The sequence below is a fragment of the Amblyraja radiata genome, chromosome 17 (assembly GCF_010909765.2).
Source record: "Amblyraja radiata isolate CabotCenter1 chromosome 17, sAmbRad1.1.pri, whole genome shotgun sequence".
Taxonomy (NCBI): domain Eukaryota; kingdom Metazoa; phylum Chordata; class Chondrichthyes; order Rajiformes; family Rajidae; genus Amblyraja; species Amblyraja radiata.
In genome coordinates this window covers 30128385-30154324 of record NC_045972.1, presented here as the reverse complement: position 1 = coordinate 30154324, position 25940 = coordinate 30128385, and the positions used below count along the sequence as shown (strand labels likewise).

At 42.2% G+C, this 25940-nt stretch overlaps 1 protein-coding gene across 1 annotated transcript; it reads right to left on the bottom strand.

Annotated features, from left to right (window-relative positions):
* Positions 1-360: 360 nt before the first annotated feature.
* Positions 361-25338, bottom strand: got2 (glutamic-oxaloacetic transaminase 2). The gene is made up of 10 exons (XM_033035975.1): positions 25182-25338; positions 12191-12347; positions 10893-11021; positions 10208-10267; positions 9315-9476; positions 8343-8447; positions 7930-8080; positions 5256-5421; positions 2461-2611; positions 361-1302 (listed from the first exon to the last, which is right to left on the bottom strand). Exons 1-10 carry the CDS (start codon positions 25262-25264, stop codon positions 1180-1182), a joined length of 1287 nt encoding a protein of 428 aa, XP_032891866.1. The 5' UTR covers positions 25265-25338; the 3' UTR covers positions 361-1179.
* Between the last annotated feature and the right edge of the window lie 602 nt (positions 25339-25940).

Sequence of the window (25940 nt, the reverse complement as noted above, 5' to 3'; positions counted from 1 at the left end):
CAAAAGATCTCTAACGGCAGCCACGGTGGCACAGCAGTAGTTGCTGCCTTACAGCAAAATGCAGCGGCAGAGATCCGGGTTCAATCCCGACTACGGGTGCTGTCTGTATGGAGTTTGTACCTTCTCCCCGTGATCTGCGAGGGTTTTCTCCGTGATCTTCGGTTTCCTCCTACACTCCAAAGACGTACAGGTTTGTAGGTTAATTGGATTGATTAATTGGCTTGATAAAAATGTTAAAATTGTCCAAGTTGGCGATATGCAGAGTACTGCCCTGCTGACTATAAAATTCAGAAGGTAACCAGTAGCAGTATGTAGACAAAATTCAAATTAATTATACAGAATGCAAGGCACACATGGAAGTACAATGATTAATTTATGCAGTTGCTTTATTGAACCTCTGCCTCCAGGTTTATAAGGTAGACAATTTTTGACAGAATTGATCATCTGGCAGCAAACATAAGCTTGCTTCCACAGCCTTGCAACAGCTCTTTGAATTTCTTGGACTGTCCATAACAGTGCTGTCAAAAATGGTGAACATAACACTAAAGCCAAACATAGCTCCAGCCCTAATGGAACATGCAAGTAACCCATCTACCATGATTGGTGGCTATTGGTGAGGGGCCATTCCAAACAGCAACTCTCACAGCATGATTACAGAGATCTGTGACAATAATGACCAGAATCAATGTTTGATTAATTTTCCAAAGGCAGATCAGTTTAACAAATGTAGTAGCTAAGCAATCAAGCTTATGAACAGACTGTAACCGTTGCACCTGCTAGTAATATCTGCTTATAACATCTAAACTTCCTGCTTATAAAGCTGAAGAAAGGCCCTACCCAGTATTGACAGCAGTAACTAGCAAATGCAGAATTTGTGTATAACAGTGCTAAAGCTGGTCAATTGAAAACAATCGTCAGAGTAATTCTCTCTGAAGGCTGAAGCAAAGAAAATATACAAAAGATAAAAACAGGGCTTCAGTCTGAAAAGTCTCTGGGGCAGAGAGGGGCTCACTGAAGAAAAGTGAACTGTTTCTGCCATACAAACACAAGCCTTCAAACAAGGGAAATGGGGTGAACTTCATTCAGTTACCATTGGTTTTTACAAGGTTAATTTTGGATGACACTCCTCCTCTCTCCTGTCCCCCGCCCCCCTCATGTCTTCCCTTTTTCTTGAATGCTTTATTTAGATACTTTATGGATACCATGTGCTAGGTATCCTATGTTGGATGAGGTGACTCCAGCAACAGAAATTCGGCCATCTTTTGTCATGTAAATAGAGAATTCCTTCGTCAGACGCTCTACCTGCAGGTAAAATATGAAATACGATTGAGATGCATTTGACTCATTGTATTGGGCAGTAAAACGTGACAATTATTTCAATTCAGATGACAGTTTAAAACGACATACCAGAACACTGATGATTTAGGTTTCCCCAAATAGTGAGTTTGCTAAATTCTCCTCAGGCCTCCCAGTAACTAATTTTGCAATGTAAGATTTAAAAATATTATTTCTATGCTGTACTTTCAATGTTGTCTCACAAACCAGTTGACCATTAAAATGCTTTTAAAGCACATGTAATTTTTTAACAATATGAATTTAAAATATTCCATTTAGAATTTTGGGACAATGGATTTCTCTTGTTTTTATGTATACCTTTATATATACCTTTACCAAGTCAAAATGTGACAGAACCTTGGCATATGGTGCAAGGACAGGAATGGTGAGGCATGCACAGGATTCTTTCAAAGGGCGCAGTGTTATAGTTCTGGTAAAGAATGGATGGTCAGAAGCTCCTATGTTGAAATCCATCACAGCAAGTTATGAAATAAATGTTTTAATAACTATAATATCCAAATGCCTGCGGGATAATGAGAAATTTACTGGAATATTGCGACACTCTAACCGATTCTTTACTGGCTTTGTGATAAAGATCTTGCAGTCTCTGGCCAATATGTCTACATCTGGCTCAGATCCCATAAAAAGGGCTGAGCAAAGGCCATAATTGCAAAACAGTAACTCGGGTCAAATGAGGACTACACCCTGGAAAGAAAAGCAAGTCACATATGGACGTCACAGAGGTTGTATAATAATAAATTTAAAATTGACCAATGCAACCCCTGCTGGACTCTCAGTTGGGATGAATTTGTGGACCACTTCACACTGAACAAGAGAACACAAATGCAATGTTCCATTGAACCAGTATTCTCCCCAAGCTCTGCTCTAACAGCAACCATGTATTATCAGTTCTCTTCTTGGTCCTAGAAATATTCCCTAATTTCAGCTCCATTTATATTATTTATCTGCTCCAATCCCCGGTTTCATCATTATTTAACTGTGTCCTTCCCATTGTTTGCATGGTCGACTGTGCTTTGTGTAATGCCTTAGACTCTTCCAATGGTCACCCATCCCTTCACCCATTTTCCACAGATTACTCTGAATGAATCACTGTTTTGTGATTACCTGTTCTTGTTTGAGTCCAGTGAAGCAAAACATTCCAATCTGATCAGTAATGTGCTGCCAGTTGTGGATTGAGCCTTCCTTCTTCAGGTTTGATACCAGCTGCTCTCTCATGCTGATGATGCGGTTTGCCATTTCTTTTACTTCTTCTAGCCTGGTTATGGGCAAAGTTTAAAACAATTGGCAAAAGTCTTAACTCTCCTGCAGAACAAACACATCCAAACCAAAAAATACTGGAAATGAAACATTTTCCATTTCAGGTGCAGCATCAAAACCAAGCAAGCTTAGGTTTGTAAAGCATGTTTACGGTGGGAGGGTTTTCTAATTCCACATGAATAGCATGCCTTTCGCCCCAGTCTCATAGCAATGCCACTTATTGGGATACATTGTTTTCCAAATGAACCATGCAGTGAATTTGTTAGATACGCAATCTAACAGGGCCATTCAGCTCTAGATCGCATCACAGCTATGATACAAGGAGCTAAAATCAAAAAGGGAGGTGAAAGTTAGCCCCAGAATACAAATGCTAGATTTCTTCAGGACATCGTCCCAGGCTCATTGTCTCACAGCTATTTCATCATACATGTCTAAAAAAGGGCCTCAACCCAAAACGTCACCCATTCCTTCTCTCTAGATGCTGCCTGTCCCGCTACTTCAGCATTTTGTGTATCATACTCATATGGAATGTTCACATGTTTGCTTTTTATTCACAACTCTTAAGATAAAACAATGTAGACTATTTAGAAAATTGCTAAGACTCATCTTTGTGTTTCTGCCCAGATGTAATAATACTGATACACACATCCTGTTCTATACCCCCTTCCTTGCCTTTATACTTAATTCATAATATTTTTCCCACCTTAGGGCAGTCTTCACTAACCACTCAATTCATCAAGTACCTGCCATTTTCATTATGCAGTATAGTGTAAGTGGCAACAGTTTGCTCATGTGCCTGTGGGTAAGTTGCACTGAGATACCAAGAGGTAACATACAAAAACCTTTGTAAGAGGCATCACTAACTCAGTGAATGAGAACAAACTCTCATTTAAGTTTTTATTTTGTACAGTAATCCTGGTCACAGAATTACGAGACCAGAGATGTTTAAAAACATATAGTGGACATATTTTGGGGAGTGATGCACAAATTCTAGGGGGTCAAGGATAAACTATTTCTAAACCTAGCCACTAAATAGGCCTTTATACATGCATGAATTATACTCAATATGAAGGAGGGGGATATCTGACTGCCCAATACTGAATGTAGGAGTCAGAATCTTGGGAAGTATTTAACTTTTGATGCTCACTCAGCCAACATTCTCCAAAAGTAAAATACTGCATATGGTAAAATCCTGAAATAAGAACGATCCTGGATGGCGAGTATTAACTGCCCGAGCCGAGAGAGGGTCAACAGCAGAGACCTTTTCTCCCAAACCTAAGTGATGGAGTACCCTCTCCACCAGAGCCAACCCAGAAGCAATTGGCTTCTGTACCAGCCCAGTTTGCAAGTTCTGAGGATAGATTCTTCCAATTCCATATCAGTTACTAAAGAATAAATTTTATATTCCATCTTTCATATGACCAGGACATCAAATGGTTTATAGCCATTCAATAGATTATGCATAATCACCAGTTAAAACCTTTCAGTTTGCACTTGGGGAAAAAACTGCTGCTCAAGGCAGACAAAACTGGATCAAACAGCAGTAATTTGCAAAAGAGCTGGCATATTTATTTTTGGGGATGGGAAAATAATTTATGCTACACAAATTTCTTCAAGCCATTATACCTGATAACAACTGATAAGAAATGTGTGCAGCATAAATTATTTTTCCATCCCCAAAAATAAATATGCCAGCTATTGTCATGGGACCTGGGTGTCATGGTACACCAGTCATTGGAAGTAGGAATGCAGGTGCAGCAGGCAGTGAAGAAAGCACATGGGGTTGCATGGTTTGCTTCCTCCATAACTCCTCTTTTATGCTGCCAATGAAGTATTTTCTGGACTAAGTGTCCAGGACATACCCGTCCAGTTTGTGCGAAAGAAGGGAAACGGCAACACTATGGAGTGAGCCAGTTACAATACATTTAGAGCCTTATCACTGCTGTGGTGCAGAAAATCTATGTCAACTCGTGCACACCCAACATCCACCAATGGCAATAGATAATGAGCAGGCAGTTATTGGAATGAAACTTGTCAAAGGATAAATGGTGGAATCGTGGTCATGTGAAGATGACCAGGCCTCGAAGACAACTGGCATTATAACCTAGCACTGCATTGTCAGCCTATCTCACAACTCAGGAGCAACCTCAGCCATGCCCGACAGGTACACTGCTCACAAAGGCCAAGCCTGTGTACCTGTCCACACAGAAGGGCGGCACAGAGGCATAGCTAGTGGGGCTCTGCTGCCTCCTAGCGCCAGAGTCCTGGGTTCGATCATGAACTCAGATGCTGTCTATGTGGAGTTTGCATGCTCCTCATCAATTTCTTCCCATGCTCCGGTTTCCTCCCACATTAATAAGATATGCAGATAAGTTCATTGGCCGCTGCAAATTCCCCCCTCATGCATGGGGAGTGGATGCAAAAGGAATAACAGAACTAGCATGAAGGGGTGATCAATGGTCAGGGTGGATTCAGTGGACAGTAGGGCTTGTTTCTGTGCTGTACCTTTCAGTCAATTAAATCAATCAATAATAATTGGTATCTGAGGAATAGTTGGTTCTCAACAGGAAACAGCAAGAGATCAAGACTGCTGTGTGCTGCAGCCAGCTCTTCAACACGGCACTGCCTTTATCTGCACTCACCATTCTTTTCGGAGTTCTGGTGTGTTCATGATGGTGGCAGCGATGCGAGCTCCATTTAATGGTGGATTGGAATACATAGGACGGATCAGGATCTTCAGCTGGGATTCCACACGCTTCGCCTCATCAGCATCGCTGCAAATTACAGTGAATCCACCCACACGCTCACCTGAAAGGTTACAGCAAGGCCATTGTGTTGTGATTCAGCCATGGTATCCAGGAGTAAATAAACCTCAGAATCCACTTGACAGTTTCGGCTCAAGACTAAGAGCACCTAATAATTTTCTATCTTTCCAACTGCTTCAGAAACAACCATTTCCTTCCTGGTCATAATCCAAGCTACATAAGATTGGACATTAACAGGATATTTGACAAAGTAGGGGCTTAATACTCCCCACAAAGTACTATTCCAGCCAAAGAGCAGTGGGTAATGCTCCCAGTACTCCATAATGTTTGGGACAAAGACCGATCATTTATTTATTTACCTCTGTACTCCACAATTTGAGATTTGTAATAGAAAAAAAAATCACATGTGGTTCAAGTGCACATTGTCAGATTTTAATAAAGGCCATTTTGGTTTGACCATGTAGAAATGATAGCAGTGTTTATACATAGTCCCCCCATTTCAGGGCACCATAATGTGGGGTACACAGCAATGTCATGTAAATGAAAATAGTAATGTTTAGTACTTTGTTGCATATCCTTTGCATGCAATGACTGCATGAAATCTGCGATTCATGGACATCACCAGTTGCTGGGTGTCTTCTCTGGTGATGCTCTGCCAGGCCTGTATTATAGCCATCTTTAGCTTATGCTTGTTTTGGGGGCTATTCCCCTTCAGTTTTCTTTAGCATATGAAAGGCATGCTCAATTGGGTTCAGATCGGGTGATTGAGTTGGCCACACAAAAATTGACAATTTCTTAGCTTTGTAAAACTCCTTTGTTGCTTTAGCAGTATGTTTGGGATTATTGGCTTGCTGTAGAATGAACCGCCAGCCAATGGGTTTTGAGGCTTTTATTTGAACTTGAGCAGATAGGATGTGTCTATACACTTGAGAATTCATTATTCTACCATCAGCAGTTGCATCATCAATGAAGATAGTGAGCCAGTACCTTCAGCAGCCATACATGCCCAGGCCATAACACCCCCACCACCGTGTTTCACAGATGAGGTGGTATGCCTTGGATATTGGGAAGTTCCTTCTCTCCTCCATACTTTGCTCTTGCCATCACTCTGATATAAGTTAATCTTCGTCTCATCTGTCCACAAGACCTTTTTCCAGAACTGCAGTTGCTCTTTTAAGTACTTCTTGGCAAACTGTAACCTGGCCATCCTATTTTTACGGATAACCAGTGGTTTGCATCTTGCAGTGTAGCCTCTGTATTTTTGTTCATGAAGTCTTCCATGGACAGTGGTCATTGACAAATCCACACACGACTCCTGAAGAATGTTCCTGATCTGTCAGACAGGTGTTTGGGGATTTTTCTTTATTATAGAGAGAAACTTCTATCATCAGCTATGGAGGTCTTCCTTGACCTGCCAGTCCCTTTGCGATTAGTAAGTTCACCGGTGCTTTCTTTCTTCTTAATGATGTTCCAAACAGTTGATTTTGGTAAGCCTAAGGTTTGGCTGATGTCTCTAACAGTTTTATTCCTGTTTCTCAGTCTCATAATGGCTTCTTTGACTTTCATTGGAACAACATTGCTCCTCATGTTGATAAACAGCAATGAAAGTTTCCAAATGTGATGGAAAGACTGGAGGAAAGACTTGGTGCTGAGAGCTCTCTTATACCTGCATCAAGGAGGCAATTAAACACACCTGAGCAATTACAAACATGTGTGAAGCCATGTGTCCCAAACATTATGGTGCTCTGAAATGGGGGGGACTATGTATAAACACTGCTGTAATTTCTACATGGTGAAATCAAAATGTATATAAATACCCTTTAATAAAATCTGACAATGTGTACTTTAACCACATATCATTTTTTATATTACAAATCTCAAATTGTGGATTTAAGAGGGAAATAAATAAATGACGGGTCTTTGTCCCAAACATTATGGAGGGCACTGTATGGTTAGTTGATATTTAAGCTCAAATGTCAAGTCTAATTATAACATTCAAATCTCTTATGTTGAACTTCTCCAGAAATCTTGCTCTTTGCTTTCTATAGTTATCATTCACAGGAGAGGAACAAACCAGTTTTATCATTTGTCAATCAACTGTGAAATGATTCAGAAAGATGGGAATCTTTGGAACTCTCACTAGTAAAAGCCATGCTCAGTAATAGTTCATCACTCAAAGGATGTAAGCATAAAAGCAGGTAAGGAAGATGAGGTAAAGATCATCTTTCTGGATGATCAATGGACTGCATGTGTTTCCCACTTTCCTACATTTATTTTTATTCCTGATCTCCAACAGTGACAAAAGCACACCTCATTTGCTCCTACATATCTGTCAGTGTTTGGATATTTAAAGCAGCAAAGGCAGAGGGACGGAGATACAAGATTTCAACTCAGCCTCTTCACCTGGCAAGCCAACAGTAAAAGTTGCTTCAAAATTGGGATGGATGATTTGTTGAGATTGGTGATTTTGGGACTGCAGATACTTCAAAGTGTTGAAAATCTAAATAAACTGCATTGAGTAATTAATTATGCATTTGGGCCATTTACTTACCATACATGCCCATGTTCTTTGCGAAAGATTGTGAGAGAACCAGATTCACTCCCTGGTCAATGAAATAGCGCATGGCCCAGGCATCTCTGTCAGCATCGCCACTGGCAAAACCCTGATAGGCCATGTCGAAGAATGGGAAGAGATTTCTTTGCTGGAAAGAAGAGATTTGAAATCTCAGCTTCATACATGCAAGTCTGTCTGATCTAACTTTATTTAACAAAACAAGTTTACACTTTTTTAATGTCCAAGGGCATGCCTCCCATGATATACTGGATACAATGGACTGTTCCAGGTTTATTCACAAATGTTGCATGCTTGTAAGTAAGCTTTGTACACCTCCACCATAGTCATGAAAAACAGGATTAGCTTCAAAATACAACACTGAAAGATTGAAGAGTGTATTGCCTTATCACCTTAACAACAGCAGCTATCTCTTTCCATTCCTCTGGTTTTGGGTCTACTCCTGTTGGGTTGTGAGCGCAAGCGTGGAACAGGATGATGGCTTGCTCCGGGAGTTTCTGTAGGAATACAGGGATATACAAATAAATATCCAAATACATCTTCTGTAACTGCAAATGGTGAACAAAAAATGTAAACCCATGCTTAACAAGTATGTGAAATTTTGCTTTTGTGATTTGCAACAAAGCACAATGTACAATATTGAATCCACTGACTCACCATCCAGTGGACAAATCCCACGAATATTACATACCTACAAACACAGTTCCCTGTTCTGACAAAAGTTCTTCAACCTAAAATGTTAACTGTTTCTCATACCACAGGTGTTGTTGGACCTGCTGAGTGCACTTCGCATTTTCCAGCATCTGCAGGTTTTTTAATTATTATTTTCCACCCATGAAAGATCTTTGCATCGGTATAGAAGCTGTTTCATTGTCAGGGTTAAGCCATTAATAGGGGACCTGCCTTTGGTGTTGTATTGGACAACAGTGTGGATTCAAACTGTGCTAGAATTAGGAATTGATCTAAATTTTCATTAAAAATTTGAGAACAGAAGGGATATTCGGACATTGATTTTTCCCATTTACATTATAATTGGTCAATCTTCTCATCTGGCATTTGGGGGTGGTTTAGGAAAGATTGCTATCTTTGTAGACATCCTTCAAAATAATGAATTAAATAAAAAAGTAATTTCAACCACAGAATAAATTGAAAACCCAATGTATGAGCATAACATGACTGAATCTCAACCATGATCGGTTTATAAATACAGAATTGTCAGTTACAGGCAGACGGCTAGTCATAATTTTCAGCAAGTGTCATCTTCATATTCTGAGTGTTTAATTAGAAACATTTATTAAGGATGGCTCAAATGAATCTATCATTACAAGCGCTATACTTATGAACGAGATTAAGCACCCACTCACTGAAATGTCCTCCATTGCTCCAGCAAAATCAAACCCACAGGTCTTCGGATCATAATAGCGGTAACTTTTGACTTCGATGCCTGCATCCCTGAAGATGGGTGTGTGATTGCCCCAAGATGGTTTGGGCAGATAGACCTCACGGCTGTTCTTGTAGAATCGTTGCTGTCGGGAAGAAAAGTATTAACAGCGTGACACATTGGTATTAGGCTATTCATGTCCTAGATCTTCAACCGTGGTGTCTCCTAAGTCACCAAACAACTAGCCCTAAGTTTACACTCTTACCATTGAGTAAAGAATATTCTACCCGATACACCTGTGATTAATTCAAAGACATTCCATGAGAAAGAGAAAAATAAAAGTAGACTACTGAAGAGAGACTGTGATGTGCTGTATGTCCCCAAATTTGATTTTTTCACCAAGATCTCCATATTATGTAGATAACAGTTTACATAATGCTAAAAGCACCCTACTGCCAAAAGGGAGGCTTCCGAATATTAAGATATATAATCAAGATAATCAGAAACAGCAATTTTCTGAAAAACAAGACCTTACTATGTTTCAATTTCTAAATGTTCCCTGAGACAGTGCTAAATACCCCTACAACTCTCCCATTATTTTTTGTTATAAAAAATATACTAGTCTTGGAGTATCAAGCTCCTAAAGGCAGCAGGAGGAAGAAAAGAGTGTCAGGGGTAAGGATTTCCACAGTTTGAGATCCAGAGGAAAATCTGTTGTAAAACTATTCAAGAAATCTTGATGTTAAAGAATGCGAAGCAAGACCTTGCCATACATTGTGTCTGCAGTTGAGGTAGAAAGTGCAAGACCAGTTCCAGTGATCTGATACAAAACACACCAGCATGACATTTACTCAAAGAAATACCATTGGCACTTACCAAAAAATTAGCGCCAACACTCAGAGATCCAGTTCCCGAAATGGTTTGCACGGTGATGTACTGAAATCAGAAATACGCTCTAATTAATGATTGTGCATTTACAAAATATTTAATACTCAAAGAACAAAATGGAGTGATAGTTACCAATGAAACTAGAGTGATGAGTAAAGTGAAGGGTATGCTTGCCTTGAGATAGAAGATGGATCACTAGATTAATCTGACATGTGAAGACAAACTGAGCAGATTTTGCCTAGGCTCAAGAATTTGGAAGTTTTAACCTTGTTAAAACCTAGGTCAAGTTATCCCTCTCCAATGATTGAAAGTTTATATTTGTGTCATCTTCCCAAGTATGTAATCTGCTTAAATTTGGAATGATATCCGATGTGCAGGTAAATTTTTACCATACCCACAAGTCTGTTTAAATCAAGAATAAATGATTCCCACTAATTGTCAATAAATTAATCCTGTTACCTGAATCTATATCAATTGTTTCATATTAACTGGATAAATTTATCAGACCCATGTTCCTCCCCAGCTTTAATAAAGGGATTTTCTCTATTTCCCAGCCATTGGACCATCTGTCCAATACTATTCTCATTGACTGCTCCATTTATTTAGTCCAGAAACCCATGAATGTCACTTACCGCTTGCCCAGCCCAAATTAATAGAAAACATAGCTCTTTACCCTTCCACTCCTGATAACTTCACTGTTGTTCCCTAGAGCCAGCTCTGCGCAGGCCTTGTTGAAGTCTGCGAGGCCACCAATAGGGAGGTACTCTTTGTCCATTTTCTTTGCCGCAATTTGACTCTCAGCCTGTTAACAATATCAAAACAACAAGGTAAAAATTAGCAGTAGTACTTTGAGACACTGATTGTGCTAAAAAGGTTGTTTCCTTTCCAGTGCATCACTTCACTGAAAGGTTATTCAATGTTGGCCATTCCCAAGATGACTATCAGATAACCAGGGTCCCTCAGATCACATGCCATGAAGTAGTTAAAAAGAAATAAAGTGCTGAGATATGAGCTTGATATTATCAGCTGCACTTTGGCAATGTTCTTCAACACCACCCCACACCCTTCTACACTATTGCATATATATATTTTCAATAGATGCATGTTATTGTGACATTTTAAATTCTGGATTAGTAATCTAAAATGTTAAATTAATAGAGAAAAACTGAGCTCCAATTCCATAATGAAAATTGTGAATATGAATCTAATTTAAAAAAAATATTGGTGAAAGTGATCATGAAGTTGATGAATTGTGAATCCATTCACACAACTCTTTTGCTCAGTATAGCACTTGATGCTGCAGTGGTTCAGTCTCCCCACCACTATCACAGGATAACTAGATTGAGCAATAAACTCCATCTTACTAATGACATTTAATTCCAAGAATAAAATAAGTTTCCTCTGCAGCTCCTTATGCTTTGTGGACATTTCCACACGCAACAGAATAGCGGCTGTTTCATAAAGATCTCAGAACAAAAAACAATCTTTGAGCATTCATTCTGATATGAATAAAAAAGCTGACCATATAATACGCGAAATGCTGAAGCACCATTTCTACATTTGATATCATGGACTCTTATTAGGCAGGGTCTTATAAAAAAATACTTAGGATCCTATTAATCCCCAATTTTCATATGCTTTCGGCATGCATTGGGTATGCAAGCAAAGAATTTCACTGTGCCTAGTCACATGTGACAAGAAAGTATTCCACTCCACAATATGAACCATAAGATGTTATTCTGAAACTGAAGAGCTTTAAGGATTCTCTGTGCACAAATGCTGCCTGAAGTGTTAAATATTAAAATTTTACATTGTATTTCTTTCTCTTCCCAAGTTTGTACCAACTTCATCTCATTCCCAGGCTTCTTCCAGTATTGTTCAGTCAAGAGACCCCGAGAGCCTACAGTGGGATTTGGTCTCACTTCATCGTAACTAGATTTAAAAATAAAAAGAACACCACAATTTACTCACCTTTCGGACAGTGTTCAATACGAATGGCTTCCCACTGTCATCACGGTATGCACCAACACCTAAGTTCATTTTCTTGGGATTGTTGTCACGCTTGAAGGCTTCAGTAACACCAAGAATTGGATCAGGAGGACCCATTTCCACATGTGACCACACAGAACTGGAAGATTATCAGAAAGTAAATGTCAGCACGATTTTATTCAAAAGGCCATTAGTTTAAATTAACATTAAAACGGAATATTCTGAAGATTACAGTTGCACAATAAGGAGTTAGCTTGTTTTATATTTAGCATTTACAATCCCCAGATAAAAATGATATACATTTTTCTACCAATTGGGTCAGTGTGGAGAAACCACTGAGGATAACAGTATAATTAAGAGTGACAAATTAATGTATAATCATAAATTTACAAAACAGGAGAACATTTAGCCCATTGTGAATATTAAGGCCATAGACAACCCATCTAGCCTAATTCCACTTTGCATCTCAATGTCTGCATCTGTGTACAGCTAGGTATTCACTCAGGTTGAAATCCCATTAACCACTGGTGATTATTTTTTTGTGCAAGGAGGAATTGCAGATGCTGGTTTAAACCCAAGATGGACACAAAAAGCTGGAGCAACTCAGCGGGACAGGCAGCAGCATCTCTGGAGAGAAGGAATGGGTGACATTTCGGGTCAAGACCCAAAACGTCACCCATTCCTTCCCTCCAGAGATGCTGCCTGCTCCGCTGGGTGATTCTTTTTTCCTTTGCTTCCATCTAAATCTATTCTGAAGAAGTCTAAGTCTAAGTCTGAAGAAGGGTTTTGTTCCGAAACGTTGCCTATTTCCTTCGCTCCATCGATGCCGCCCCACCCGCTGAGTTTCTCCAGCATTTTTGCCTACCTAAAATATGTGATGTAGTCACTAAATCAACAAATATTACTTTAATATTTACTTTAAATGTTGACGATACACTGGAACAACTTCACTGCACTTAAGAGACCACTTTTGATGATTCTCAGAGCACAATTAAAAGATTCAAAAGAAAATCAGTTCAGGAAAACTGTGACTCACACTAGTAAGAGAAAGATTGACTGCAGAAAGAGAAATTGGAATCCTGTGTATTTGCCCCTGACATGGAGAGCATTAATTCATTATGATTAAACAGAGTTACATTTTGCAGGAAAGCACAAGCAGGTGAAGTCAATTTTATAATATTATCCAAGTCATCAGTTCCCATTTAACTTTAAACAAAGCTTTACAAAATCAAATGGAGACAAGAGGTCACCCACATTGTCTCGTTCTACGATATCAGTCAACCACGGTCACATACTCTGTAATGGGTGATGAACTATCAAAAATGAGTTGCAAATTAACTCCTAAAAGTTTCCCACTGTCAAACTTTTCTGGTACGTTTTTGATATGTCCCTTTTTCTCAGTTGAGACGTGTGTGACTGGATGGATTTCAGTGTTTACTTTGTTTACTTCCATTGTTTTCAAAAACAGTGGAATGCAGATTCTCACTGTCCACAAAAATGTCCACATTCACTAACACGTCATGTTGTTTCCAGTCCTCTCCTCCCTGTTCTAAAGTGACCAATCCTTCTGCAAAGGCAAACTTCACTTTTTTAACCACCTTCATCTTTTGCTCCTTTCCTGAGGAATATTCTTCGAACACAGATGCTGCATCACCTGTGTGCAGTCACCACCATCCCCACTATCACACTACACTGTCTTAAACATTCCTTAATACAGCTTACAATGGTCCCAGTACATGCATTCTACCCCATTCTCAAATGTGCATTAGTAAACCGCTCTCTGGCAGTATGTGGCTGGAGGGTCTGCTAATTTATCTTTCTTTCCCATTGCTATTTGCATCTTTGATGACACTGGCTAATATATCCATATGCTGCACACCCAAATTCATTTGCTCATTTCAATGAATATGCATGCCATTTTACACTCTCACTCCATTTTATATATTAAATTATATGATGAAGTTTTTAAGTCCCGACTGGACATAGCAATCAATTGGAGACTATACTGACACTGGTCACCATACACACCATTGTGTACATCCTGGATACATCCCAGTATTGATGATTAAATTATCCCATACTTCAAATTCATAAATGTATGTGATGGGAGCAGAATTAGGCCATTCAGCCCATCAAGTCTACTCCACCATTCAATAATGGCTGATCTATCTTTCCCTGTCAAACCCATTCTGTTGTCTTCTCCCCATAATCCCCGACACCAGTACTAATTAAGAATCTATCAATCTCTGCCTTAAAAATATCCATTGACTTGGCCTCAACAGCCTTCTGTGGCAATGAATTCCACAGATTCGCCACCCTCCGACTAAAGAAATCCCTCCTCATTTCCATCCTAAAGGTGCATCCTTTTATTCTGAGGCTACGGCCTCTGATCCCCACATCCACTCTATCCAGGCTTTTCACTATTTGGTAAGTTTCAACGAGGTCCCCCCACATCCTTCTAAACGCCAGTGAGTAGAGGCCCAGTGCCATCAAACGCTCATCATATGTTAACCCACTCATTCCTGGGATCATTCTCGTAAACCTCCTCTGGATCCTCTCCAGCGCCAGCACATCCTTCCTCAGATATAGGCCCCACAATCGCTCACAATATGATTACCGTCCCGTGGCCCTCACTCCGGTAATCACGAAGTGCTTCGAGAGATTGGTCCTCCAGCACATCAAGGACTATCTCCCTCCAGACTTCGACCCCCACCAATTCGCCTATCGCCCAAACAGATCCGCAGAAGACGCCATCACCGTAGCTCTCCACTCTGTGCTGAGCCACCTGGAGCAGGGGCAGAGCTACGTCTGGATGCTCTTTGTGGATTACAGCTCAGCTTTCAATACTATCATTCCGGACATTTTCATCGACAAACTGGTCACTCTCGGCCTCCCCACTCTCACATGTGCCTGGATAAAGGACTTCCTCACCAACCGGCCCCAGACTGTGAGACTCGCCCCCCACCTCTCCTCCACTCGCATGTTGAGTACCGGCTCCCCACAGGGCTGCGTGCTAAACCCCATCCTATACTGTCTCTACACCCACGACTGTAGTCCGGCCCACAACAACAACCGCATCGTCAAGTTTGCTGACAACACTACAGTAGTCGGACTCATCTCAAGGGGAGACGAGGCAGCCTATAGAGAGGAAGTCCTGAAGTTGACAGCCTGGTGCTCAGAAAACAACCTGGCTCTGAACACCAAGAAAACAAAAGAGCTCATTGTCAACTTCAGGAGGCACAGCACCGACTTAGCCCCCCTATACATCAACGGCGAGTGTGTGGCGAGGGTCTACACCTTCCGGATTCTCGGCCTCCTCATCTCCGCTGACATCTCCTGGACAGACAACATCACAGAAGGCTCAGCAGCGGCTGCACTTCCTGAGGGTCCTCAGGAAGCACAACCTGGACTCCAACCTGCTGCTGACCTTCTACCGCTCGTCCATTGAGAGCCTGCTGACATACTGCATTACAGCATGGTATGGCAGCTGCACCATGGCAGACAGGGAGAGGCTTCAGAGGGTAGTTAGGGCAGCACAGAAGATTATTGGCTGCCCTCTCCCCTCCCTGATGGACATTTACACCTCCCGCTGCCTCAGCAGGGCGAAGAACATCATCAAGGACAGCTCCCATCCTGCATTTGGCCTGTTCGACCTGCTGCCCTCAGGGAGGCGCTATAGGTGCATCAGAACAAGGACAAATAGACTCAAGAACAGTTGCTTTCCAAAAGCCATAACCTCTCTGAACTCACACATGCACTGACTTCACAGCCTAACCCCCGGACTTCCATCTATCCACCTACTGTAATTTGTACTGTAACTGTAATTTTTAATATGTGCAATAACCCATACTGTATATAGGAATCCTATTTATTCACTCTATTCACCCATTGTCTTTTTGTAGATATGTATATAGCGCCGCAGAACTGTGCACCTTATCCCCCCCCCCTCCCTTTTGTTTTTTGTACTAATTACATGTCTGCACTGAATACGAGCTCATTGTACATGTGTATAGTGACAATAAAATGGCATTCTATTCTATTCTCGTAAACCTCCTCTGGACCCTCTCCAGCGCCAGCACATCCTTCCTCAGATATAGGTCCCACAATCGCTCACAATACTCCAAATGCAGTCAGACCAGCGCTTTGTAAAGTTTCAGCATTGCATCCCTGTTTTTATATTCTAGTCCTCTCAAAATATATCCTAGCATAGCATTTGCCTTCCTTATCACCTATTTGACTTGTAGATTAACTTTTTGAGAATCCTGCACCAGCACTCCCAAGTGCCTTTATACTTCCAATTTCTGAATTCTCTCCCCAATTAGAAAACCAGATGTTCGCTGTTGCCCAATGTAAATCAGAACTGCCCCCCACCCAGTGCTGTGGGATAGATAATAAATATTAACCAAATCAGAAATGAAAAAATGAATACAAATAACTGGAATAAACTATTACCTACATTTAAAGACATTTAAAGACTGCATGGATGAACTACAAAAATTGTTCATCCCAGTTTGGCAAAAGAAGAAATCAGGGAAGGTAGTGCATCCGTGGATAACAAGGGAAATCAGGGATAGTATCAAAGCGAAGGATGATGCGTACAAATTAGCCAGAAAAAGCAGCATAGGACTGGGAGAAATTCAGAGACCAGCAGAGGAGGACAAAGGGCTTAATTAGGAAAGGAAAAATAGATTATGAAAGAAAACTGGCAGGGAACATAAAAACTGACTGCAAAAGTTTTTATAGATATGTGAAAAGAAAGAGATTAGTTAAAACAAATGTAGGTCCCTTGCAGTCAGAAACAGGTGAGTTGATCATGGGGAACAAGGATATGGCGGACCAATTGAATAACTACTTTGGTTCCGTCTTCACTAAGGAAGACATAAATAATCTGCCGGAAATAGCAGGGGACCGCGGGTCAAAGGAGTTGGAGGAATTGAGTGAAATCCAGGTTAGCCGGGAAGTGGTGTTGGGTAAATTAAATGGATTAAAGGCCGATAAATCCCCAGGGCCAGATAGGCTGCATCCCAGAGTACTTAAGGAAGTAGCTCCAGAAATAGTGGATGCATTAGTAATAATCTTTCAAAACTCTTTAGATTCTGGAGTAGTTCCTGAGGATTGGCGGGTAGCAAACGTAACCCCACTTTTGAGAGAGAAAACGGGGAATTACAGACCAGTTAGTCTAACATCGGTAGTGGGGAAACTGCTAGAGTCAGTTATTAAAGATGGGATAGCAGCACATTTGGAAAGTGGTGAATTCATTGGACAAAGTCAGCATGGATTTACAAAAGGTAAATCATGCCTGACGAATCTTATAGAATTTTTCGAGGATGTAACTAGTAGCGTGGATAGGGGAGAACCAGTGGATATGGTGTATCTGGACTTCCAGAAGGCTTTCGACAAGGTCCCACATAAGAGATTAGTTTACAAACTTAAAGCACATGGCATTGGGGGTTCAGTATTGATGTGGATAGAGAACTGGCTGGCAAACAGGAAGCAAAGAGTAGGAGTAAACGGGTCCTTTTCACAATGGCAGGCAGTGACTAGTGGGGTACCGCAAGGCTCAGTGCTGGGACCCCAGCTATTTACAATATATATTAATGATCTGGATGAGGGAATTGAAGGCAATATCTCCAAGTTTGCGGATGACACTAAGCTGGGGGGCAGTGTTAGCTGTGAGGAGGATGCTAGGAGACTGCAAGGTGACTTGGATAGGCTGGGTGAGTGGGAAAATGTTTGGCAGATGCAGTATAATGTGGATAAATGTGAGGTTATCCATTTTGGAGGCAAAAACAGGAAAGCAGACTATTATCTAAATGGTGGCCGACTAGGAAAAGGGGAGATGCAGCGAGACCTGGGTGTCATGGTACACCAGTCATTGAAAGTGGGCATGCAGGTGCAGCAGGCAGTGAAGAAAGCGAATGGTATGTTAGCTTTCATAGCAAAAGGATTTGAGTACAGGAGCAGGGAGGTTCTACTGCAGTTGTACAGGGTCTTGGTGAGACCACACCTGGAGTATTGCGTACAGTTTTGGTCTCCAAATCTGAGGAAGGACATTATTGCCATAGAGGGAGTGCAGAGAAGGTTCACCAGACTGATTCCTGGGATGTCAGGACTGTCTTATGAAGAAAGACTGGATAGACTTGGTTTATACTCTCTAGAATTTAGGAGATTGAGAGGGGATCTTATAGAAACTTATAAAATTCTTAAGGGGTTGGACAGGCTAGATGCAGGAAGATTGCTCCCGATGTTGGGGAAGTCCAGGACAAGGGGTCACAGCTTAAGGATAAGGGGGAAATCCTTTAAAACCGAGATGAGAAGAACTTTTTTCACACAGAGAGTGGTGACTCTCTGGAACTCCCTGCCACAGAGGGTAGTCGAGGCCAGTTCATTGGCTATATTTAAGAGGGAGTTAGATGTGGCCCTTTTGGCTAAGGGGATCAGAGGGTATGGAGAGAAGGCAGGTACGGGATACTGAGTTGGATGATCAGCCATGATCATATTGAATGGCGGTGCAGGCTCGAAGGGCCGAATGGCCTACTCCTGCACCTAATTTCTATGTTTCTATTAAATATCAAGGGCAGGCAACACTAGTGGAATATAGGGGAAATCGTAAACCAGGAAAAGACAGATAAATATTTATGGATTGCTTACATATACTGCTTTGGAGTGTATTAGATTTTGGATTCCAAGGATGATGTTAGGACTGAAGGGAGAGTTATAAGGAGAGATTGGAGGGGCTGGGATTGTTCCCCAGGAGCGAAGGAGGCCGAGGGACCATATAAACCATCAGGGGTATAAATAGATGGTCAGTCTTTTTCCTAGCGCAAGGACGTCTAAAGGTAATGGCTTCAGGTGAGAGGGGGACATTTTCAGGGGACGAGAAGCAACCTCTTCACAAAGAAGATGGCAGGTATGTGGATCGAGCTACCAAAGGAATTGGTCGAAGCGGGAAAAATTCCAACATTTTTAAAAGACATTTGTACAGCTACATAGGTCGCAAAGGTTTAGACTGATCAAGAAGACACCTGGTTCGGCATGTTCGAGGTATGCCGAAGGGCCTGTTTCTGTTCTGCATATGTCTAGAACTCAACAGTTAGGAGAGTTTATATATTCGGTTGTGCTGCTGCAAGTAAGAATGTCATTGATTGTTCTATCTGGGACATATGACCATAAAAACACTCTTGAGTTTAGGGGCCAGTTTGGGGAAAGTGAAGCACTATCAGAGTGAGGCCCAACACAAATTGGAGGACTGCAAGCCTAGCAGGAGCGGAGGAGGAGAGAGGCTAAAGTTGCTCAACCTGGAAAACTTGCAGGACTTAGGACTTGTTGAGGGGATTTAGCTGCGAGAGGTCGTTCGAGTCACTTCGGAGATTCTAGAGGCCCATGGCTTCAGAGAGTGGTGGGGCTGAGGGTGGTGGGTGGCAGACTGTAGGTAAGGAAAGGGGGGGCTCTAAGAGAGAGGCATCGAGCGAAAGACCCGAAATGTCAGGAGACGAAGGAAGTAAAGTTAGGAGAACTAGAATTATTGAAGAATTCGTCGTGCTGTTTAAAGTTAAAGGAGTAAATCAAGGAGATGCAGGATTTAGAGCAGTGAATCCATTAAAAATTACCACCGCTTTGGAGAGCCAGATAGGCAGGGATTTTCAGGCTAAGATTCTGTATAATGGGATGTTAAGAGTTTGTTGCAAAGACAGAAAACAGTTTAATGATGCTAGGGGGGTGGGGAAATTGGTGGTCAAGGTGGAGAGTTTGGTCCCTAGAGGAAGACAGCCGGGAATAAAGGGAGTGGTGTATGGGATGTATGATGGCTTGTCTGAGAAGGAGATCTTAGAAAATGTTAAGGGGGCCCAGGTAACTGATGTTGTGAGATTTAAGAGTAGGAATGGAGTCAGGGACCCGCCGGTCCTGCTTACGTTCAAAGATGGAGTACTGCCACAGAGAGTGTTTCTTGGGAGTATGGCGTATCAAGTGAGGGAGTACATTAAACCACCGTTGCGCTGTTATAACTGTCAGAGGTTTGGACATGTTGCTGGGTCTTGTCGGGGTAAAAGAAAGTGCGCAAAGTGCGGTGGAGATCATGTAATACAAAATTGCAAGGCAGAGGCTCCTAAGTGCCCTAACTGTGATGGGGATCATGCAGCAGGGTTTCGTGGTTGTGAGCGCTTTGTTCAGGCGAAGCGAGTGCAGGAAGTGAAGGATCAGAACAACGTGTCATATGCAGAGGCAGCTCAAAGGGTGGCTAGAGAACGCGGAGATGTGAGCGCTGGGACTAGAGTGGTGCTAGGAAGCCAGATCACTGTGCCAAACTTGCCGTCGGCTTTTCTATCTGACATGTTGATTTTTAATAAGGAGTCATTTCTGTCTTTTGTTTCTGATGTGCTGGTAGGAGCTAAGAAAGCAGCTAACCGGTCAGATATCATCAGGTTAGTGGTGGGGGCAGCTGAAAGGTTCCTCAGTGTAAAGCAGTTGCCAGAAAAGTTGCATCAATACATGACGGAGAGTCAGTGTATGGAGAGGTCACAGTTGTCGAGAGCTAGCAGTATGGAGTATGTCAGTGAGGTGGATGATGGGGATCCTCATTAACACCATAATGTTTTATATACTTCAATGGAACGCCCGGAGTCTGATTGGAAACGGTCAAGAGTTAAAGAGATTTGTTGATGAATTTAAAGAAGCACCAGAACTAATATGTATCCAAGAGACATGGTTAAAGCCCTGTCTAGATTTTGTAATCCCAGGTTATGAATGTGTGCGATTAGATAGGTCTGATAGATCAGGTGGGGGTTGTGCAACTTTTGTTAAGACTGGGTTGCAGTATCGGAAAGTTGACATTAATTCTAATCTTGAGGTTTTGGCTGTGGAAGTTAGGAGCGGCCAGAATTCTATCACTGTGATAAATTATTATAACCCTTGTCAACCCTTGATATTGTCAGATTTTGATGAGATAATGGAGAAGGTAAGGTGTCCTGTTATATGGATTGGAGACTTTAATGCGCATAATCCTTTATGGGGTAGTGATCACAGGGATAAAAATGGTGTTATTGTTGAAGAATTTCTAGACAAGTATGAGTCGGTATTGTTAAATGATGGAAGGCCGTCTAGGTATAATATTGTGAGAAACACCTGCAGCCACATAGATTTATCAATTGCTTCATCAAATTTAGCAAGAATTGGTGAATGCGATGTAATGGATAGATATACACTGGGTAGTGATCATTATCCAATTTTATGTAGGTTTGGTAGGGATTTGAGGAGAGAAGTGGAAAAGAAAGTCCCTAGATATAACTTTTTTCAGGCCAAATGGGATAAATTCCAAGAGAAGGCTCAAAGTTTAGTTGGAGAGGTTAATAGTGAGGGTTCTGTAGATAGTTGGAATACTTCCATTAGTCTCATGATTCATGAGGCAGCTTGTTGTACTATTCCTGTGAAGCAGGAACCTAGGTCCCGTATGTCTGTTCCTTGGTGGAATAAAGAATGTGATGAAGCTGTAAGGAATAGGAATATAGCCTATCGAAAATTAAGAAAGTATCCAATTTTGGTCAATGCAATGGAGTACAAGCGGCTAAGGGCAGTAGCAAGACGAGTTGTAAAGGATGCAAAGAGGAATAGTTGGAGGAAGTTTTGTGGTACGCTAGGCCCGGAAACTCCAGTAAGGCATTTGTGGTCAGCTGTGCGTAGAATGTCAGGAGTATACAAAAGAAGTTTGTTACCAGTGTTGCAGAAGGGTGAGGTGGTAGCAGTCTCCAATAAGGAAAAAGCAGACATGTGTGTTGACAGTTTTCAAGCAGTGCATAGATCAGAGAGCATGGGAGTGGAGAGGTGTAGAAAGAGAACTGAGCTGATGGCAGTTAATCAGTGGAAGCTGGAGAGGAGTTTAGTAAATGATAATACCTTTAATCTGTTTTTTACCATAAAAGAGTTGAAGGATGCAATTATGTCTGGGGCAAATACCACCCCGGGGAGAGATAGGTTGTCATATGAGTTATTTAAACATCTGGATGATATTGTACTTGATGAAATCTTAGCTTTGTTTAATACTGTGTGGGCAGAGGGTTATTTTCCAAAGGAATGGAAACATGCAGTCGTGGTCCCTATTTTAAAACCAGGCAAAGAGGCATCTGACCCTAGTTCATATCGCCCTATAGCGCTCACAGCAGTGCTCTGTAAAATTATGGAGAGGATGGTAACCAACAGACTAGTTTATTTTTTAGAAACCAGAGGACTACTTGTTGATGTACAGAATGGCTTTAGGAATGGAAGGTCTACAATGGAGTCTGTATCAGTTTTGGATCAGGATATTAAAAGGGCATTTAGAAGCAAGGAAACAGTAGTGAGTGTATTCCTTGATATTGAGAAGGCATATGATTCTTTGTGGAAGGAGGGATTAATGATTAAAATTTTTGACTTGGGAGTCAGGGGACGAATGTTCAACTGGATTAAGGATTTTTTATTGAATAGAACAATACAAGTAATGGTTGGTAGTGTCAGCTCAGAGACTGTAGAAATAGAGAATGGAACCCCGCAGGGAAGTGTTATCAGTCCAGTTTTATTTAATATCATGATAAACGACATATTTTGTAAATTAGAGAGAGGATTTGGTCTGTCTTTGTTTGCAGATGACGGGGCCATCTGGAAAAGAGGTCGTAATGTAGAGTTTGTTTTAAAACAGATTCAAAGAGTGTTAGTGTCTGTAGAGGAATGGGGGAACACATGGGGCTTTAAAATCTCTGCCTCTAAGACTAAATATATGGTATTTGGTTTTAAAAAGAAAGTTACCTAAGTTAGGGCTGTGTATGTATGGGTCTCTATTGGAGAAGGTAAAGGTTTTAAAGTTTTTGGGTGTTTGGTTTGAAGAGCGTATGACTTGGGCTGTGCATGTAGGTAAAATTGTGTTGAAGTGTGGAAAAGTTCTGAATGTTATGAGAAGTCTGGTTGGGTGTGAGTGGGGGGCCAACAGGGAGACAATGCTGCTAATTTATCAGGCCATGATCAGATCTTCTCTTGACTATGGGTGTTTTGTGTATGGGTCTGCGTCTAAAACTGTTCTGGCTAGGCTAGATGTGTTGCAGGCAAAGGCTTTGAGGCTTTGCTGTGGAGCCTTCAGGACTTCCCCAGTCCCTGCCCTGATTGTTGAAATGGGAGAAATGCCCTTATGGTTAAGGCGCATTAAGCTAGGGTTACATTACTGGGCTAAACTTTGTGGGTGTAATGATACCTTCCCAGCAAGGTGTTTGTTGCAAGAGGTTGATGATGGTAACAAATATAACACATTTTTTGTCATTATAAATCAGTGGGCTAATAAGCTGGGTTTGGAACAAGGGGGTATTATAGAGCATACAATATGGCTACCTGTGCCCTATTGGGTTCTTCCTGAACTGTTTATTGAGCTTGCTTTTCTTCAGGAAAAAGATAAGCGCGAGGTGACTCCAAGAATAGTGGAATATCTTAATTCAATCAGTGAGAGCACTTTGATTGTTTCTACAGATGGATCTAAAGATCCAGTTAGTGGGAGAGCTGGGTTTGGAGTGTATGTGGAGCAGCTTGGGTTGAAGATTGGCCGGCGCATTTCTGATGGAAGCTCTGTTCTCACGACTGAATTAATGGCAATTCAATGGGCTCTATGGTGGATTGAGGAAGCCAGTTTTAGTGAAGTCATTATCTGTTCTGATTCTGCAGCTGCTCTTGAAACTTTAAGAGTAGGGAAATCTAAAGCTCGTCCTGACATTCTAAATGAAATCATGAGTGTGTTTTCTAGAATTGGGTTTGCGTGTAACATCACTTTTTGCTGGGTTCCCGGGCATGCTGGGGTGAGGGGGAATGAGCAGGTGGACCTCATAGCAAAGGAGAGTTTAAGAAGAGAAATAGATATCCATGTATTATTGGGGAGAGTGGAACTGAGAGAAATAATTAAAGAGGGCTTAACAAAAGAATGGCAGAGAGGATGGGAAATGGAAGTCAGGGGTAGACACTACTTTTCTATACAATCTGAAGTTAGGAAAATATGTTTCTGTACATCTTTGTCCCGTAGGGACTCAGTTAAACTGTGTAGATTGAGGTTGGGACACTGTGGGTTAAATTACTATTTGTGCATTGTAGGGAAACATGTTTCTGGCTTGTGTGAATGTGGGAGTAATGAGACAGTTAAGCATGTTTTCCTAGAATGTAAAAAGTACAGGGTAGAAAGAGAAGTATTGTTTGTTAGACTGACAGGACTTGGAGTTGAGGCTTTTTCTGTTTTATCTTTGTTTGGACACAGTGAGAAACATCAACTGATATCCAGGGCTGTTCTTCAATTCCTGCAAGTTACAGGACTGTATGTAAGGATTTAGTTCAAACTTTGACCTGTGGAGGGCAGTAATACGCTTAGCAGCGTCTACACTGCCGGAATCCTACAAGAAGAAGAAGCAGAAGGGGCCAGTTTGGGATGTGAAACCGAGTGGGTTCCACTTATTCTCCGAAGCGATGGAAAATGGGCGCAATACTCAGATCAGCTTCCCAAGGCGGCATTAAACCGCTGAGCCTTTGCCCGCTGCATTGCTTGCCCGGGTGTGGGCGGCGACGACTCCTGCCCTTTAACGCCCCTCCATCAAGGGCATCGCGTGCAGCGGCAGCCGCCTGGCGCCTCCGCCACCAATCAGCGGGCCGGGCCCGTCTAACTGACGCGAGGCGGCGGCGCCGCCACCAATTGGCGAGCAGGAGGGGACGCGGTCGGTGGGGAGGGTAACGGACGGGCCACAACTCCCCCACCCCCGCCAACAATTCACCTCGGGTACAGGAGCACGGGTCAGGTCGGGGTCCGCAGAAGGGCCCCGTCTCGAAACGACGCCTGTCCATCCCCCCCTCCCCCTGACCCGCTGTGTTACTCCAGGACTGCGGGTCAGAGGGAGCTTAAAATCGGCGGCCTTTCGCTCCCGTCTCCACAGTGAGGTATTCCCGCATAAGGACCGCCGTTCAATGTCAACCGGTGTGTTACCTGGCTCGTGCGGAGATCGCGGCGGCCAAGGCCGGGTGGTGGGAGGCTGTGGCGAGGAGCCTGCAGGAGCTGAACATTGCCATGGTGGATGGAGTTTGGGGTTGGCGGAGAGGTCAGTGGCAGCTTTATATAAGCTCGGCAAACCAACGAGGTGCGTGCGTGCGTGCGTGGTGGCAAGAGGTGACTTTCCCGTGTTAAACACGCGCGTGGGCTCACGCATAGCGACACCTTCAGGCCGAATGACCTAACACTCATTGAGTAGATTTAAATTAATGTGCAGGAAGGAACTGCAGAAGCTGGTTTTCACCGAAGATAGACACAACATGCGGGAGACAGGCAGCATCTCTGGAGAGAAGGAATGGGTGATGTTTCGGGTCGAGATATCTGAAGAGGGGTCTCGACCCGAAATGTCACCCATTCCTTTTCTCCAGAGATGCTGCCCGACCCACGGAGTTACTCCAGCATTTTGTGTCTATCTTTGGATTTAAAGTATTGCCTCAAGAACGTGACATCTGATCTATCATCAAGGATCCCCACCATGAATGCCATGCCCTCCTCTCGCTGCTACTGTCAGTACAGAGGCCTGAAATATCCGTACCTCACAGTACTTGAGTGAGAGAGGACGTGATTGAAATATACATGGCCTGGGGACTTTACTGGAAGATTGGTCCAGTGAGAAGTGAGGCAGGAGTGATTGAATACTATAAATCATAGTAATAAGGAAGTCCATGCGTCGCTTGTCATGTGTAGGAAGGAACT

Bases quoted from the DNA above. Each gene is read 5' to 3' on its own strand.
- got2 (XM_033035975.1), bottom strand. From the start codon at position 25,264: ATGGCAATGTTCAGCTCCTGCAGGCTCCTCGCCACAGCCTCCCACCAC. The intron at 9,477-10,207 runs GTAAGTGCCAAT...TCTTCCCGACAG, and splicing joins GTGTTGGCGCTAATTTTTTG to CAACGATTCTACAAGAACAG. The intron at 1,303-2,460 runs GTAATCACAAAA...TTTTACCTGCAG, and splicing joins CTGGACTCAAACAAGAACAG to GTAGAGCGTCTGACGAAGGA.